This window comes from Motacilla alba, chromosome 5, assembly GCF_015832195.1.
Source record: "Motacilla alba alba isolate MOTALB_02 chromosome 5, Motacilla_alba_V1.0_pri, whole genome shotgun sequence".
Taxonomy (NCBI): Eukaryota; Metazoa; Chordata; class Aves; order Passeriformes; family Motacillidae; genus Motacilla; species Motacilla alba.
This window is the reverse complement of record NC_052020.1, coordinates 47781283-47793818: the sequence shown is the minus strand read 5'-3', so window position 1 is coordinate 47793818 and position 12536 is coordinate 47781283. Positions and strand designations below refer to the sequence as shown.

At 44.0% G+C, this 12536-nt stretch overlaps 1 protein-coding gene and 1 non-coding gene across 2 annotated transcripts; one reads left to right on the top strand and one right to left on the bottom strand.

The window, feature by feature from the left end:
- Positions 1 to 854: 854 nt before the first annotated feature.
- GLRX5 (glutaredoxin 5) lies at positions 855 to 8356 on the bottom strand. Its single transcript, XM_038138821.1, has 2 exons — positions 8005 to 8356; positions 855 to 2234 (listed from the first exon to the last, which is right to left on the bottom strand). Exons 1-2 carry the CDS (start codon positions 8303 to 8305, stop codon positions 2056 to 2058), a joined length of 480 nt encoding a protein of 159 aa, XP_037994749.1. The 5' UTR covers positions 8306 to 8356; the 3' UTR covers positions 855 to 2055.
- Positions 8357 to 10709: 2353 nt separating this feature from the next.
- LOC119702228 lies at positions 10710 to 10981 on the top strand. The gene has a single exon (XR_005257288.1).
- Positions 10982 to 12536: the final 1555 nt, after the last annotated feature.

Sequence of the window (12536 nt, the reverse complement as noted above, 5' to 3'; positions counted from 1 at the left end):
TCCCTTTTGCTAAACTGCTGGCAGATATTACTGAAAAATATTCAGCTTGTGCAGAAAACTAGAGAGCTATGAAACAGCAGATTTGGGGGATTATTTTTTAATAGATTTATTTAGTAGTCAGACTAAGAATCAACTATTGAAGCAGAAAACAATTCCATTTTCTTCATTACCTTTTTGTTTACTGGGTACATTCATTTCAATAGGTCAATGCAAATATCCAAAGACTTTTGAAATCTACTTCTTTTTCTAAACATTGTTTTACATTCAGAATGGCAAAAACTACTTGTGATTAGCCATTAGAAAGTTCATTTAATCAGAATTCAAATGCTCAGAACAAACCTTCATTGATACCTTAAACTTTGCATGACGTGATGTGGCACATGAACAGAAAAAATCCTGCCCTCACACCTCCGTGCCCTACAGCCACGAGTGACTGTCCCAGGTGGAACTTCCTCCCACACAGTGGTCACACGGTGACCTCCACAGACCTGCTGTGGTGACCAAGTGAATACACACATCACACACACTCTATCTAATCCTGCTGACCCTGACTGCATTACAATTATACAGTGAGCTTACTGTTATCAGCTTGGCAAATCCTGTGCAGAATGTTCTAGTATAGTTTCTCCACTGCTAGCTCAAGTGGGCAGGAGAGATTTAGAACCAGAACTTGCATCAAATCTCTCCTGTCTACAGGTTCCAGTCCTGTTCTCATCTTTCACTGACCATTTATAATTTCTTCTTTCTCCAGAACACATTTTATATACCATGCAGTGGAAAACATCTTAGGCTTCAAATTAATAGTATTATCAGTTTCATTAGACTTTAAAATAAAGAGCAACTACTGTAGACAATCAACATAAAACACAGTTTATTTCCAACCATTTGCCTAATTCACATGCAGACTGGTTTATATTAATTACACTGCCTTTAAAAATAGCTTGGTTAGCTTTTAACCTTAGCAGTATTGCTACAGAGCTGAAGCTACACTGGTTAATATAGTATAATTTGTTTTCATTTAGAGAAATGTGGTTAGGTAGGTACTGAACACTTCAGAGACTTTCCACAAAGAAATATTCATCCATTCAGTAACCTTTCTGCTCACTCATCTTACCCACATGAACATTACATCTGTAAATCCCATGTTTGAAGACTATATTCTCCTGAGCACATCAGTCAGGAGCAAACACTTGGAAACACAACAAATATAAAAACATAACAAGCAAATAATACAAGATTACAGTAATAACTGAAGTATTCTCCTGTACTATTTTAAGGTAGAATACAGAAGCCTTAAATAATTCCCACATTTTAGCACTGACACAGAACTCCCATACACAGAGTATATAAGCATGGGGAAAAGCTGTTTTGCAAGAGGTAGAAAAGGTTTTATAAAATATTCAGGCACAATTCTTAGCAGTTTTAAAAGCCATCAGAAAGTTACAAAGTAATAATGACCACTATACACGTATTTGTACAAGTTCTGTTTATTTTTACCCTTTGGAATAAAAGTATATTTCATGCACTCTCATATAATCTTTTTTCTCCCATATTGTTGGAAAACTGTTTTTCTCCTATACTGTATGTGATTACACAGGTTTTACAGGCTCTCAGGAAGTCAAATCACCAGAAGTTAAACAGAAAAACAGATGCACTATTACTTAATGCTTTTTCAAGAGAAGCAAGGGAATGCAAATGCTGTTTGTATAGGTTCACGTATCAAAGAGAATCACACATGTAAAACCCATAAAAATATTATTAGTTCTTTTGGTTTACTCCCACCTCAATGAAGAAGAGCGCTTTTAGAAGTGAACTTTTTTAAAACACAAATTTTCACAAACATTTGCTTTACAGTGCAGTGGTTATACTCAAATTTTCACAATACCCATAAATCAAAATACCAAGATCACTACATTTACCATGAGCTACGAGACATTCACTTAGTGTCAGCTCCAACAGATGCTTTCCTCGACCTAAAGTATGTAAGGCTTTATGGGCAACAAGTTCTTATCAAAGATATCCTTTATTCCTGTCACAGCATTTTTTTTCCTCATGTTACTTTTTCTCTTGGTCTTTTTCTTTATCCAGAAGTGCTGAACGGATTCCCAGTTTCTTCAGCTCTTCTACAAGATCTCCATTCTGATGCATCTGGAGGAGTATATCACAGCCACCAACAAATTCACCATTGAGGTACACTTGTGGGATGGTAGGCCAGTTGGAGTAGTTTTTTATTCCTAAATAAGAAAAAAAAAAAAAATTAGAGGTTTCTTCCCCTCTCCTAATTGAATGGTATTTTAAAAGGAATGCATTGCTTCCACCTGACTCCACCACTGATATTCCAATTCCTTTCTCATAAAGGCAAGAAGATAACTACATAACAGGAGCACTATCAGAAAAAAAACTGTATTAAAGTTAGGTTTGTTTCTCACCCCAACTCAAAGATATGGGTTGAAAGATACAGGGTCAGCTCCTATACAGACTTCAAGCAGGAACTGGAAAAACACATCTCTTTTTACTCCCAACAAGAAAACATGACTTTCAATCAATTACAGAAATGAGAAGTATTGAAAAATATTGAGAACTGTTTACTTTCTGTTATATTTCCCAGAAGGACTTTAAAGTATTTTTTAGTGAACTCATACAGTTACACTTATTCCTGCAATTTCAACTGCAAAATACATTTGCCCCTGTAGAGGCCTTATGAATTTCAAATTGCTTTATCTTTCAATGCCAGACCTTACAGCACATGGGAGGGGCACAAAGGCTGAAGTCTTTTTAAAAGTGCTCATTTAACAAAATACAGCTCAAGTCACAACTGTGAAGTACAGAATTAAAGTTTAAAACTATACTTCACAGAAACAAACACAAAGTGAGCAGCTGATACACACTGAAACCAGCTTGCACTTAGACATCACAAAAAATTAAGCAAGAATCTTTGTATCTAATTTGCCACTTTTTAAATGACCCTTCACAAAAAGCCATTATTTCTGTAGCAGAGGAAATGGGTAAAACCTACTGTGCCTACTTTTATAACACAACCACAAGCATTTGATTAGATGACAAGTTTTGAATTCAACATTTTTATGTATTTTCAACATGCAGTGCCTGGAATTTTTCCAACAAAGGCATGAAAGCAAACTTAAACCTACCTTTTCAGAACATGAGAGCCCACTTACCTTGGAAGCCAACCCCCTACCAAGAAATATCAGACCTGAGTAGCTGATAGCACAAGATAATTTGTTTTCCCCTTAGAAAACATTTTAGTTTCTGGAGACTAAAGACAAAACCCAAAATACTCAAGGTAAAAAAATAACCATGTAAGGAAATTATACTTGCTTTATTGGAACTATGCTTGTTTTATTGGAAATTAAACCACTTTTTTTTTTAGCAAATATCTGTAAGTGGAAATATATACAGTGGGATTGTTACTTTAATGTATAAAAGATGCGATATAGCTAATAATTAATTCCCCTTCACAAAATATAGCATGCTTTAAAAATCCACTAAAATAATAGTAACTTAGAAAAAAAGACTGTTGTGACTTAGTGTTTCTAACCACCACATACATCAGCTAAGAGATTTTATTCTTACTTCAGATTTTGTGCATGGACAACCAATAATTTGTAAGCCCAAACCAGAAAGTTTAGCATATAATTCAAGGCCAAAGGGAACCCATAACCATCTAACCTCCATCATCACCACTTGTAGTTTGCAGAACTTTTAAGCTTTGATGTCAATTTCCACTTACCAATACTTTTCTTAAATGCTCTTTGGCCTTGGAGTATCAAAACTGCTTAAACTGCGCTAAATATCTTTTAACCCATCAAGGTTTTAATGAAAAACTGTGTTCCATGATTAAGACATGCCTAAGGATGATCCTGATCAAAGAGCCACTGCGGATATGAAATAGGGCTCATTTTTCCTTAAGATACTGTAATGCTAAACATGAATTGAGAACCAAGGGCTCTGCATAATAAACCTTCTGCTAATGAGCATTCCAAGGTAATATTTACACCAATAATTCTTTTACAGAAATACCTTCTTCAAGGACCCGACTGCATACACATAAAGCACTGATAGTACTCTCAAGGACCTATCCAGCTTCAGATAAAAATAAGAATAACATCAAGCTCATTTGCTCTGTGTGCTGCATTTCGTGCTGGACAAGCTGCTTTAAATGCCTCAGTCCTGGGGCTCTCCCAAGTCACAAATGGAACCCTCGCTCCACTGGGCACCCAAGCCTCACCCCAGGGAGCAGCTGCTGACCCTGCTGCACTGGTGTTACAGCAGGTTAGCCTGGGCCGCGCTTGCTGCACTCAGGGTGCATGTCTGTGATGATTCTTTTGGACATCCCAAGGGATCTCCATCCCCCTCTCTGCAGACTGGCTCCTTGCTTGTACTGCTGTTTACTTTGGAAAAACACACTCCACAGGTGTGAAACTGTCAGCTCCAGTCTGACAGCTCTGGTAGCACACTGAAGGTAACTGTGAAGCCAGGATTGGTGCAAAGAGCTACTGAAACGGGTACCCAGCACACTCCCACCCCTCTCCCCAGCTCCAGTTACCCATTCTCAGCCTCTCTTGGCAGCATTAGCACTGATAAAGGATGGGCCACGTCAAAAAACTGAATCAAGCAGCACTCATTCCTACCATACTTGCTCCAGAAAAGCAACACATTTTCATGGCTATCACAGAATCATTAAGGCTGGAAAAGACCTCTAATATCATCAAATCCAACTGTTAACTCAGCACCATCATTTACCAGTAAACCATACCCCAAGTGTCATATCCACATGCCTTTGAAACACTTCCAGAGATGGAGATTCAACACTTCCCTGTGCAGCCTATTCCCGAGTACCATTAGCACTGATACAAGCTTTACTGAGGGAAGGCTTGCCAAGGGTAGGAGAAAGGATCAAGAACACCTGCTTGGCAGCATCCCATGCTTAGATAATGTGAAGACAGACAGCAAAGAAAATAATCTGAGGGTGACCTACCCCAACAGTTTAAACCACGGATTTTCCAGTATGTAATCTCAAGTGTCTCTGCCTCAGTGACTGGAACCAGTCTAACACTGTTCATCAGCTGAGGGCCAACTTAGAGAAACCTGAATTGCCATGGAGCCCAAGAGAGTGCCAAGGTCTCTTAGACCAGCTTTGATAAGGAAGGATTTGTGTCAGGAAAGTGTATCTTCAGCTCAAGTTCAGACAGATCACATGAAGTACCAATAACTCTAGTTTCACAGATCTGAGTTTTAAGGTAAAGAGGCAGGCAGGGGAGTTGTTCTAGCTTTACAGCTTGCCATATTTTAGCACAGTGTATGTTTCACCAATTGAACAATAACTAGCTAAAAATAAGGTGTTTCAATAGCTGCAGATAGGCAAGAAACCAACAAGCAAACCAGACATGCCTGAATTACCCCTTCTCCAACAGCCTGCCCCAACCACAAATAAGCAGACATTTATTCAAACATTGAAGTTAGGTTCGGGTGAACACAAAGCTGGTGGCCAGCTCTCATACAGAGATCTCATTGCAGATCAGTCTTTTGCTGATGTACTTGATACTTCCAAAGCTAAAGGTTCCACACCCACTCACCAGCCTCCATGCAGTGCAGATTAGGTGCATATCTAAATGTCTGGCACTCGAAGCCAGATCCTGGCCTGCAGGCAGTCACTGCTGAAACAGGGTTGACAACTTAGACAACTACAACTTGGAGCAGCCCTGTCCTCTCCTCTGTCAGAGTTGCCACCCACAGAAGCAGGCACATCCTGGCTTTTTAGAGTACAGTAGGTAATACAGCTGAAGGAGTACAAGAATTCTGCTGTGGCTGTGTCACTCCCCACCTCTCCAAAGCTCCGTTCTTCGTGCTGGCTCTGGCACTCAGCTCACCGTACAAACTGCTGCTTCAACTTGCAGGCCCAGTGATCCAGTTAATAAAATGAGCTGGCCCTCTGCACAGCTGGACAGGTGCCAAAGCTGGGGCATGGAAAGGACCAGAAGAACTCCTCTGAGCACCTGAGAACCAGCAGGATATTGTGCAAGGGTACGCTCCGTAACTGCATTCTGTGTAGCTTAGACACTGGAGGGCTCGATCAAGACATTAATTTCAATTTAAAGCTCAGGTAGCCAGGAGGGCAATAACCTCTCTCATAGCCTAGCACAAGCCCGAGTTCATGTGAGAGGAAAAATCTAAGTTACATAGAAAGAAAATACAATCTATTCACATGGTCAAGTGCTCAAGGACAGTAACTTATAAAGGCACTGCTCATTCAGAGGCTCACCAAAGCCCCCTCAGCCAAAAGTGAAATGCTGATGGTTTGATTCCAGGGTTTTATTTCCTCCTTTTTAGTTTATGAATTGTGGGAAGAGATAAGAGTTTGTACTAGCAAACTGTACAATTAATAAATTTCATATATGTAAAAAAAGTTTAGAAAATTACCATGATTCACTTGCAAAGGCAGAGGAAGATTTACTTGAACAAAATCAACCTTCATTAACAAAAGATGTCATTACACAGAAATTCCAGTATCTAAGCTTTTATACCATACCAACTATTATAGTTGTGAATAGAAAAGCAAACAAGGACTGGAAAAATCTGCCTTTTAGCTAAGAGCTAATAAAAAAGTTAGTCAGATGACACCAAAAATAAAGGAGAACAAAATCACCTGATACACGCCAGCACATGCCTTTACAGCACACTTTAGTGTATTATGGGCAAGAACTGTTAATGTCACACACATACAAGACTAATTACCATGTACTTGCATGTATTTTTTTGGTTTAAAACTTTCTCAAATAACCACGTAAAACCTCAACAATCAGCTATGCTCATTGAAGAGGGAAAGCTGAAAAGCATTACCAGTATAGATTACTAGCTTTCCACAGCTGGCAATAAAACCTTATCTAGAACAGCTACTACCACTTGTGCAGTAATGGTGAAAATATTACTAAGTATTTCTTGTGCAAATGATTAGCATAAATTTGTACTTTATCAAGAGAATCCCAGCAGGCAGTACCAGCTGGGAATCAAGCAGTACAAGTCCAAGCCATATGTGAAATTTCACCATACTGTTCACAGGGAAGACAAAACCTGATAATGAAGTATTTCAGAGGTCTTTGATGCAGCTCTCTATCTGTGAGCCAGGCAAGGCAGCGTGGCACAAAGAGCCCGATCTCCAATCATCACCCTGCACACACAACTGCGCTCTGCTGATAACTGAGACCTCCTGAACACTACGAGGGTCACAAAAACCAAACCAGGGCGTTTGGGGAGCAACCTCAATGGCACATCTCTGCCATACACTTACAGTTCTACTAACACTCAAACAGAATCACAGAATTAACTGGTTATAAAAGACCTCTGAGATCATCGAGTCCAACCCATGACTGAACTTGTCAACTGGACATGGCACTGTCCTTCCTTAAACACCTCCAGGGACGGTGACTCCCAACATCTCCCTGGGCAGCACATCCCAACCCTAATCACCCCTCCCGTGAAGAAACTCCTCTTATCATCCAACCCAACCTAAGGCTCCCCCAGCACAACCTAAACAAGAGGTCCTCTTGTCCTGTCCCTTGCTGTCTGGGAGAAGAGGCCGATGCCCACCTGGCTACAGCCTCCGTTCATGCAGCTGCAGAGAGCAGTAAGGGCGCCCGTCCCATGCACCATGGCACTCCGCCGGTTAAACACCGCCAACTCCCTCCGCCGCTCCTCACAGGACACGGGCTCCAGACCCTTCCCCAGCTCCGCTGCCCTTCTCCCCACGACCCAGCCTCGCTAAAAAACAACAGAGCCCGACCCAGCCCACCCAACAAAGCCGGAAGAGGCAAGTTACGGGTGGGACAAGCGGGCAGGGGCCGCTCCCACAGCGCCCGAGGTCAGGGGCGCTCAGACAAGCCCGACCCGCCAGCAGCTCCCGAGGGCCCTCCCCACAGGGAACCGGCCCCGGCTCTGCCGCCCACCAGGCCCCGGGAGGCGGCCCCCAGAGGTGACCCGGGCGCTGACCTTGGCGGAGGTCGGGGTCCTGCAGCACGTCGTGGGCGCGGTAATCCTCCACGCCGTGCAGCCGCAGGATCTGCACCACGGCGTTGCTGAAGCCGCAGAGCGGCTGCGCCGGGCTGCCCTTCATGAATACCACCACCGGGTGCTCCCGCACCAGCCGCTCCACCGCCTCCCGCGACCCCGAGCCGCCGCCGCCCTCAGCCCCGCCACCGTCCCCGGCCGCCTGGCAGAGCGGGCGCCCGGCCCGGCCCCGCAGAGCGGCGGCGGTTCCGATCCGCCACGCCGCCCGCACCGCCGCTCTCATCGCCCCGCCGCCGGCACCGCCGCCCCGCACCGCGGCCGCACTGCCCGCCCATTGGCGCACGGCGCGACGGGCCGCCGGAGAGCTTCCTCCCCATAGGCGCAGGCACCCGCCAATCAACACTACCAGCCAATAGCGCTGAGATACGGCGAGACTTGTCCCGCCCAGCAACCCTGAGGTGGCTCCGCTTTCCTAGGGGAGGGAACAGAGCGGCTGCGGCCGCATTGGGAGAGGAGCCTGTCAATCCACCGTGGATCGATTAATCCCGCCCTCTCCCTGGACGCGATTGGTCAGGCTGCCCCGGGGCGGGGCTTTTCTCGGGATGCTCGGGGGTGATTGGTATGAGGCTACTTCCGGTTCCGGGTAGTGGCCGCACGCGGAGGGTGCTGCCGGTGCGCTCGCGCCCTGCGCCATCCCCGGCATGGACGGGCCGCGCTTCCCCTCCTGCGCCTCCCGCCGGCTCCGTGGGGCCGCGGGGAGCGCCGAGCCGCACGGCGGGGAGGCGGTGTTGGGTTGCCGCTGCTGTGCTCAGCCTGCCCCTGCGGGCTCTCGAAGACACCCGGGCCGTGCCGGCGCCGCCGGCCCTCGGGCAGGGTCTGGGTTTTATCCTGACGGCCCTTTGGTGGAGCTCCCTCGGGCTGGGGCTGTCTAAGGGTCAAGGCAGATCCCTGGGGAAGGGGCTGGGGGAGCCGGGCTGCGCTGGAGTGGCGCCGGCTGTGCGGGGTGAAGCCGCGGGGCTCAAGCGCGCTCAGGTGCGCCGGTGGCAGCGGAGAAGCCGCTTTTGGACGAGCCGCGCCGTTCCTTTGGCACCTTGTGTCCTCGTGGGCGGCGGAGGCTGTGTGTGGGCAGTCGGCAAACTGCTGCACGGGCCTGTCTCCTTCCTGGCTTTGGCTGTGTCCGGGGACCGATTTGACTGCGTTCATTTGCCCGGGTTTGGTTGATTTTGGATGGGATAAAGCAGGCGGTTTGTCCTTGAGAAAGCAGCGGTGCTTTGCGTGCTCGGGCTTGGTGCTGATGGTGGAGACCCGGGTAGTTTTGTACAGCTTGATCTTTTCTCCCGAGCACCTGGCAGGGGCGGCAGCGGGATGGGAAAATGGGAGGGAGATTGGGCTGGCTGCCTGCGCGGAAGGATGCTTCAAAAGGCTGGTGCTGGAGTAAGGGCAGAAGTGCCTAATGTTAGCCAGGGAAGTGCTGGGTTTGGAACGTGTCCTGCAGACGGCCGCCTGTGCAGCCAGCTTTGCTCGGGCTCCTGGGCAGATGCCGTATTCTTTCCAAGAACTTGGCACAGAGCGTGGCGGTCTCCCAAAGCAGCAGGCCCTATCCTGTAAGTAGAAGAAAATGTTGATGAGTTTTCCTCTGTACTAAAATACAGTCTCTCACGAATGATAAGTCACAGTGTATTTTGAGTGCTAATTTATATTGCAGCTGTAGCATCTGGACTTTTGGTATATTAATGACCACTTGTCTTATTTATATTTGTAAGGAAAAGAACTTCTACCATCCAGTTCTGTTCTTGTGAGAGTTTTGCAGACCAGCTTGTTATTAGCATTCAGAAGAGTGCTTGCCTAATTCTTGTTTTTGTGGAATCCAGCTGATGCTTGAGTGACAACTTTGTATTGATTTTTTTGAAGCCACCCTCAGGATCATTTCTGTTGCCTTTTATTTAAATTTATTAAGAACAGATTCCGAAGGGAATTGTTGCAAACTTACCCTTTGTCTTCCCATGTGACTAGGTTATGAATAAGTACAGTGTTGCTGCAGTATTTAAAAGTAGATGTATTTGTGAGGAAACACTTTTAATCTGAGGGCAAAGTTGTGTTGCTGATGAACACCATGTATTTTGTGAGTTGGTATGTTTTGCTTCCAACAGAACATCACAAGCCAGGCTCAGCCATGGTGGTCAAGACACAGAGCAGTGTTTGCTTTCTGTGGTTAATATGTTGTGATTGACATGGTGAAGGTTGTGAAGTATGAAAAAAAATGTCCTGTTCATGCTAGATGGAACTGCAGTAACTTACACAGAGCAAAAGTATGTTTTCCTATTTGTTGGACTATTTCAATATGCAAAGACATAACAAATGTTAAATGTAATATCCCAAGGGGTCTCTTTTGTCATTTTAATCAAGTATAAAGACTCCTGCCACTTTCAGATCCTGCGGAGTCAAAGTGGAATTAAATAAAATTGATTGACAAGAAAGATACCTTTTTATTCTTAAAGGCAACTGTTTTCTTTCAATGAAATATTGGGCTAAGAACAGAATACTGTGATATTTGCCTTCTGAATTTTGTCCTCTCTGCTCCTACAAAGGGATGGTTCATTAAGGATAAAGACATCAGACTCAAGTGCAATAAACCCTTGTGAGTATACGTTCTTTCAGAAATCACGTAAGCAGAGCTGTAATTTAGTCCTCTGTAGTCCAAGAGGTGCCCTTGGTTGTTGGTACCCTGGGCACACCAGGCTGGCAGAGAGAGCAGCACGGGAGGAAGCCGAGGCACGGCTGTCGGAGCGCAGCAGCGGCGTGCGCAATATTCCTCCCACAGCTGCCACGCTGTTGCCACGGAGGTAATGACTTCTCCCATGTCATTATTGATCTATCAACAGTAAGAGCAACTTTGCAGTCTGATATTGTTTAGCAAATAGAGTAATGTCTGCTGAACACTGAAAAAACTGCTATAAAATGCTGGAAAGCTTCTCAGAAGTCTTGTGTACTAGGTTCAATAGAAGTACTGAATTTGTAGTTACTGTAGTTTTAAGAGATTGCCCTATGAGATATTAAGCTTAACAGAATGCTTTTTAATACAATATTTAGTATGGTCAAATACTTTTGGATTATGAAATATGCAGCACTCAATTAGAGGATAAACACTTTAACCTACTGATATGACTTAGAACAATTTGTCCATGTACACTCTAGAAACAGATAATTATGTCACCAGGTTTCACCTTCTCTTAGTCTAAGTGAAGCTTTTTGTGTTTTCCAGATAATGATTTAAATCATCTGTTCAGAAGAAACATTAATGGAATTTGCAAAGACTCCCGACATTTTGCTGATGTTCCTGTTAGAAGACCTGTCACCTCATTTTGAAAGCACTAATAAAAGCACCAGTATTCAAACTGCAGGGTTTACATGCTCACAGTCAGTCATAAACTGGGTTAACATCAGGCATTCTGCTGCAGAACAGAATTAAGATTTATAAGTTTGTGATTTGTTCTCACGTAGTGTAGCAGGAGGTGGACATCTAAGGATGATAACTGTCAGCAAAAGGGTTTTTATTTGTTTTTAAAAAGGGGAGGGCTAAGTTAGCCAGTGAGAAAGAAAAGTCTCATTTCAGCTTATCAGAACAGGGCATGTCTTCATGTTCAAGTCTGATATCTCTGTGTCATTCTGAGTTGTGATAGTGACTGCAAATAAAGTTCCTTGTTGTGCCCTAACAATTGAGCTCCATTTAGGTGGGGTTGTTTTGTTTATTGAAGTTTTTAAGTGGGATAGCTTGAGCTCCACCTGTTTTGCATGCCAGGTAAATAATCTCCGTGTACCATCATGTTAACATCTGGCAGCACCAATATATCCTCAGTTTTGAGAGAATTATGAATGTTTAAAATGTGTTTACAATTCTGGGCTGCCTGAATTGTGAACACTGAAAACACATCTCTGAAATGTTCCTGGTTATTTTAGAAATATGCTAGTTTTAAAAAGTTGTGCCACAAACAGCAGAAACATAGAAATGCTGTGGGGGTTTTACAGGAAAACTGACATTTTGAAATCTGAACTGTACCTAACTTCCTGTTTTGTGTCTCACCTGGAGGTCTATCAGCAAATTTGTTTCTGAACTGGATTAAATTATATCCATGGATTAATTAAATTAGATCAGTGGATTTATGGCACATTCCTAAATGTTTGCGTTAGCCTTAAAATACAACATTCCATTTCATAAATGAGACCGGTGAAGAACATTTACAAAGTGACCTGTATCAATTTAACTGATGGGGATAAACATGACCTAAGGCAGTTTTTTGATTTAAACCATGTAAAGATACCTTTGGCAGAGAGGAGTCATGGTAATCGTCCAGGGAGAAATGTCAGAGCCCCACATTTAACAAATAGAATGGAAGGTCATGGTCAGGCTTGAATGTGGACCTTTAAATCAGGCACTCTCTAGACTTAATTTACTTCTCAATGACCCTGATATCACAGTGTGCCTCTTTGCACTGAGCTTTGTGAATTGTGACTGT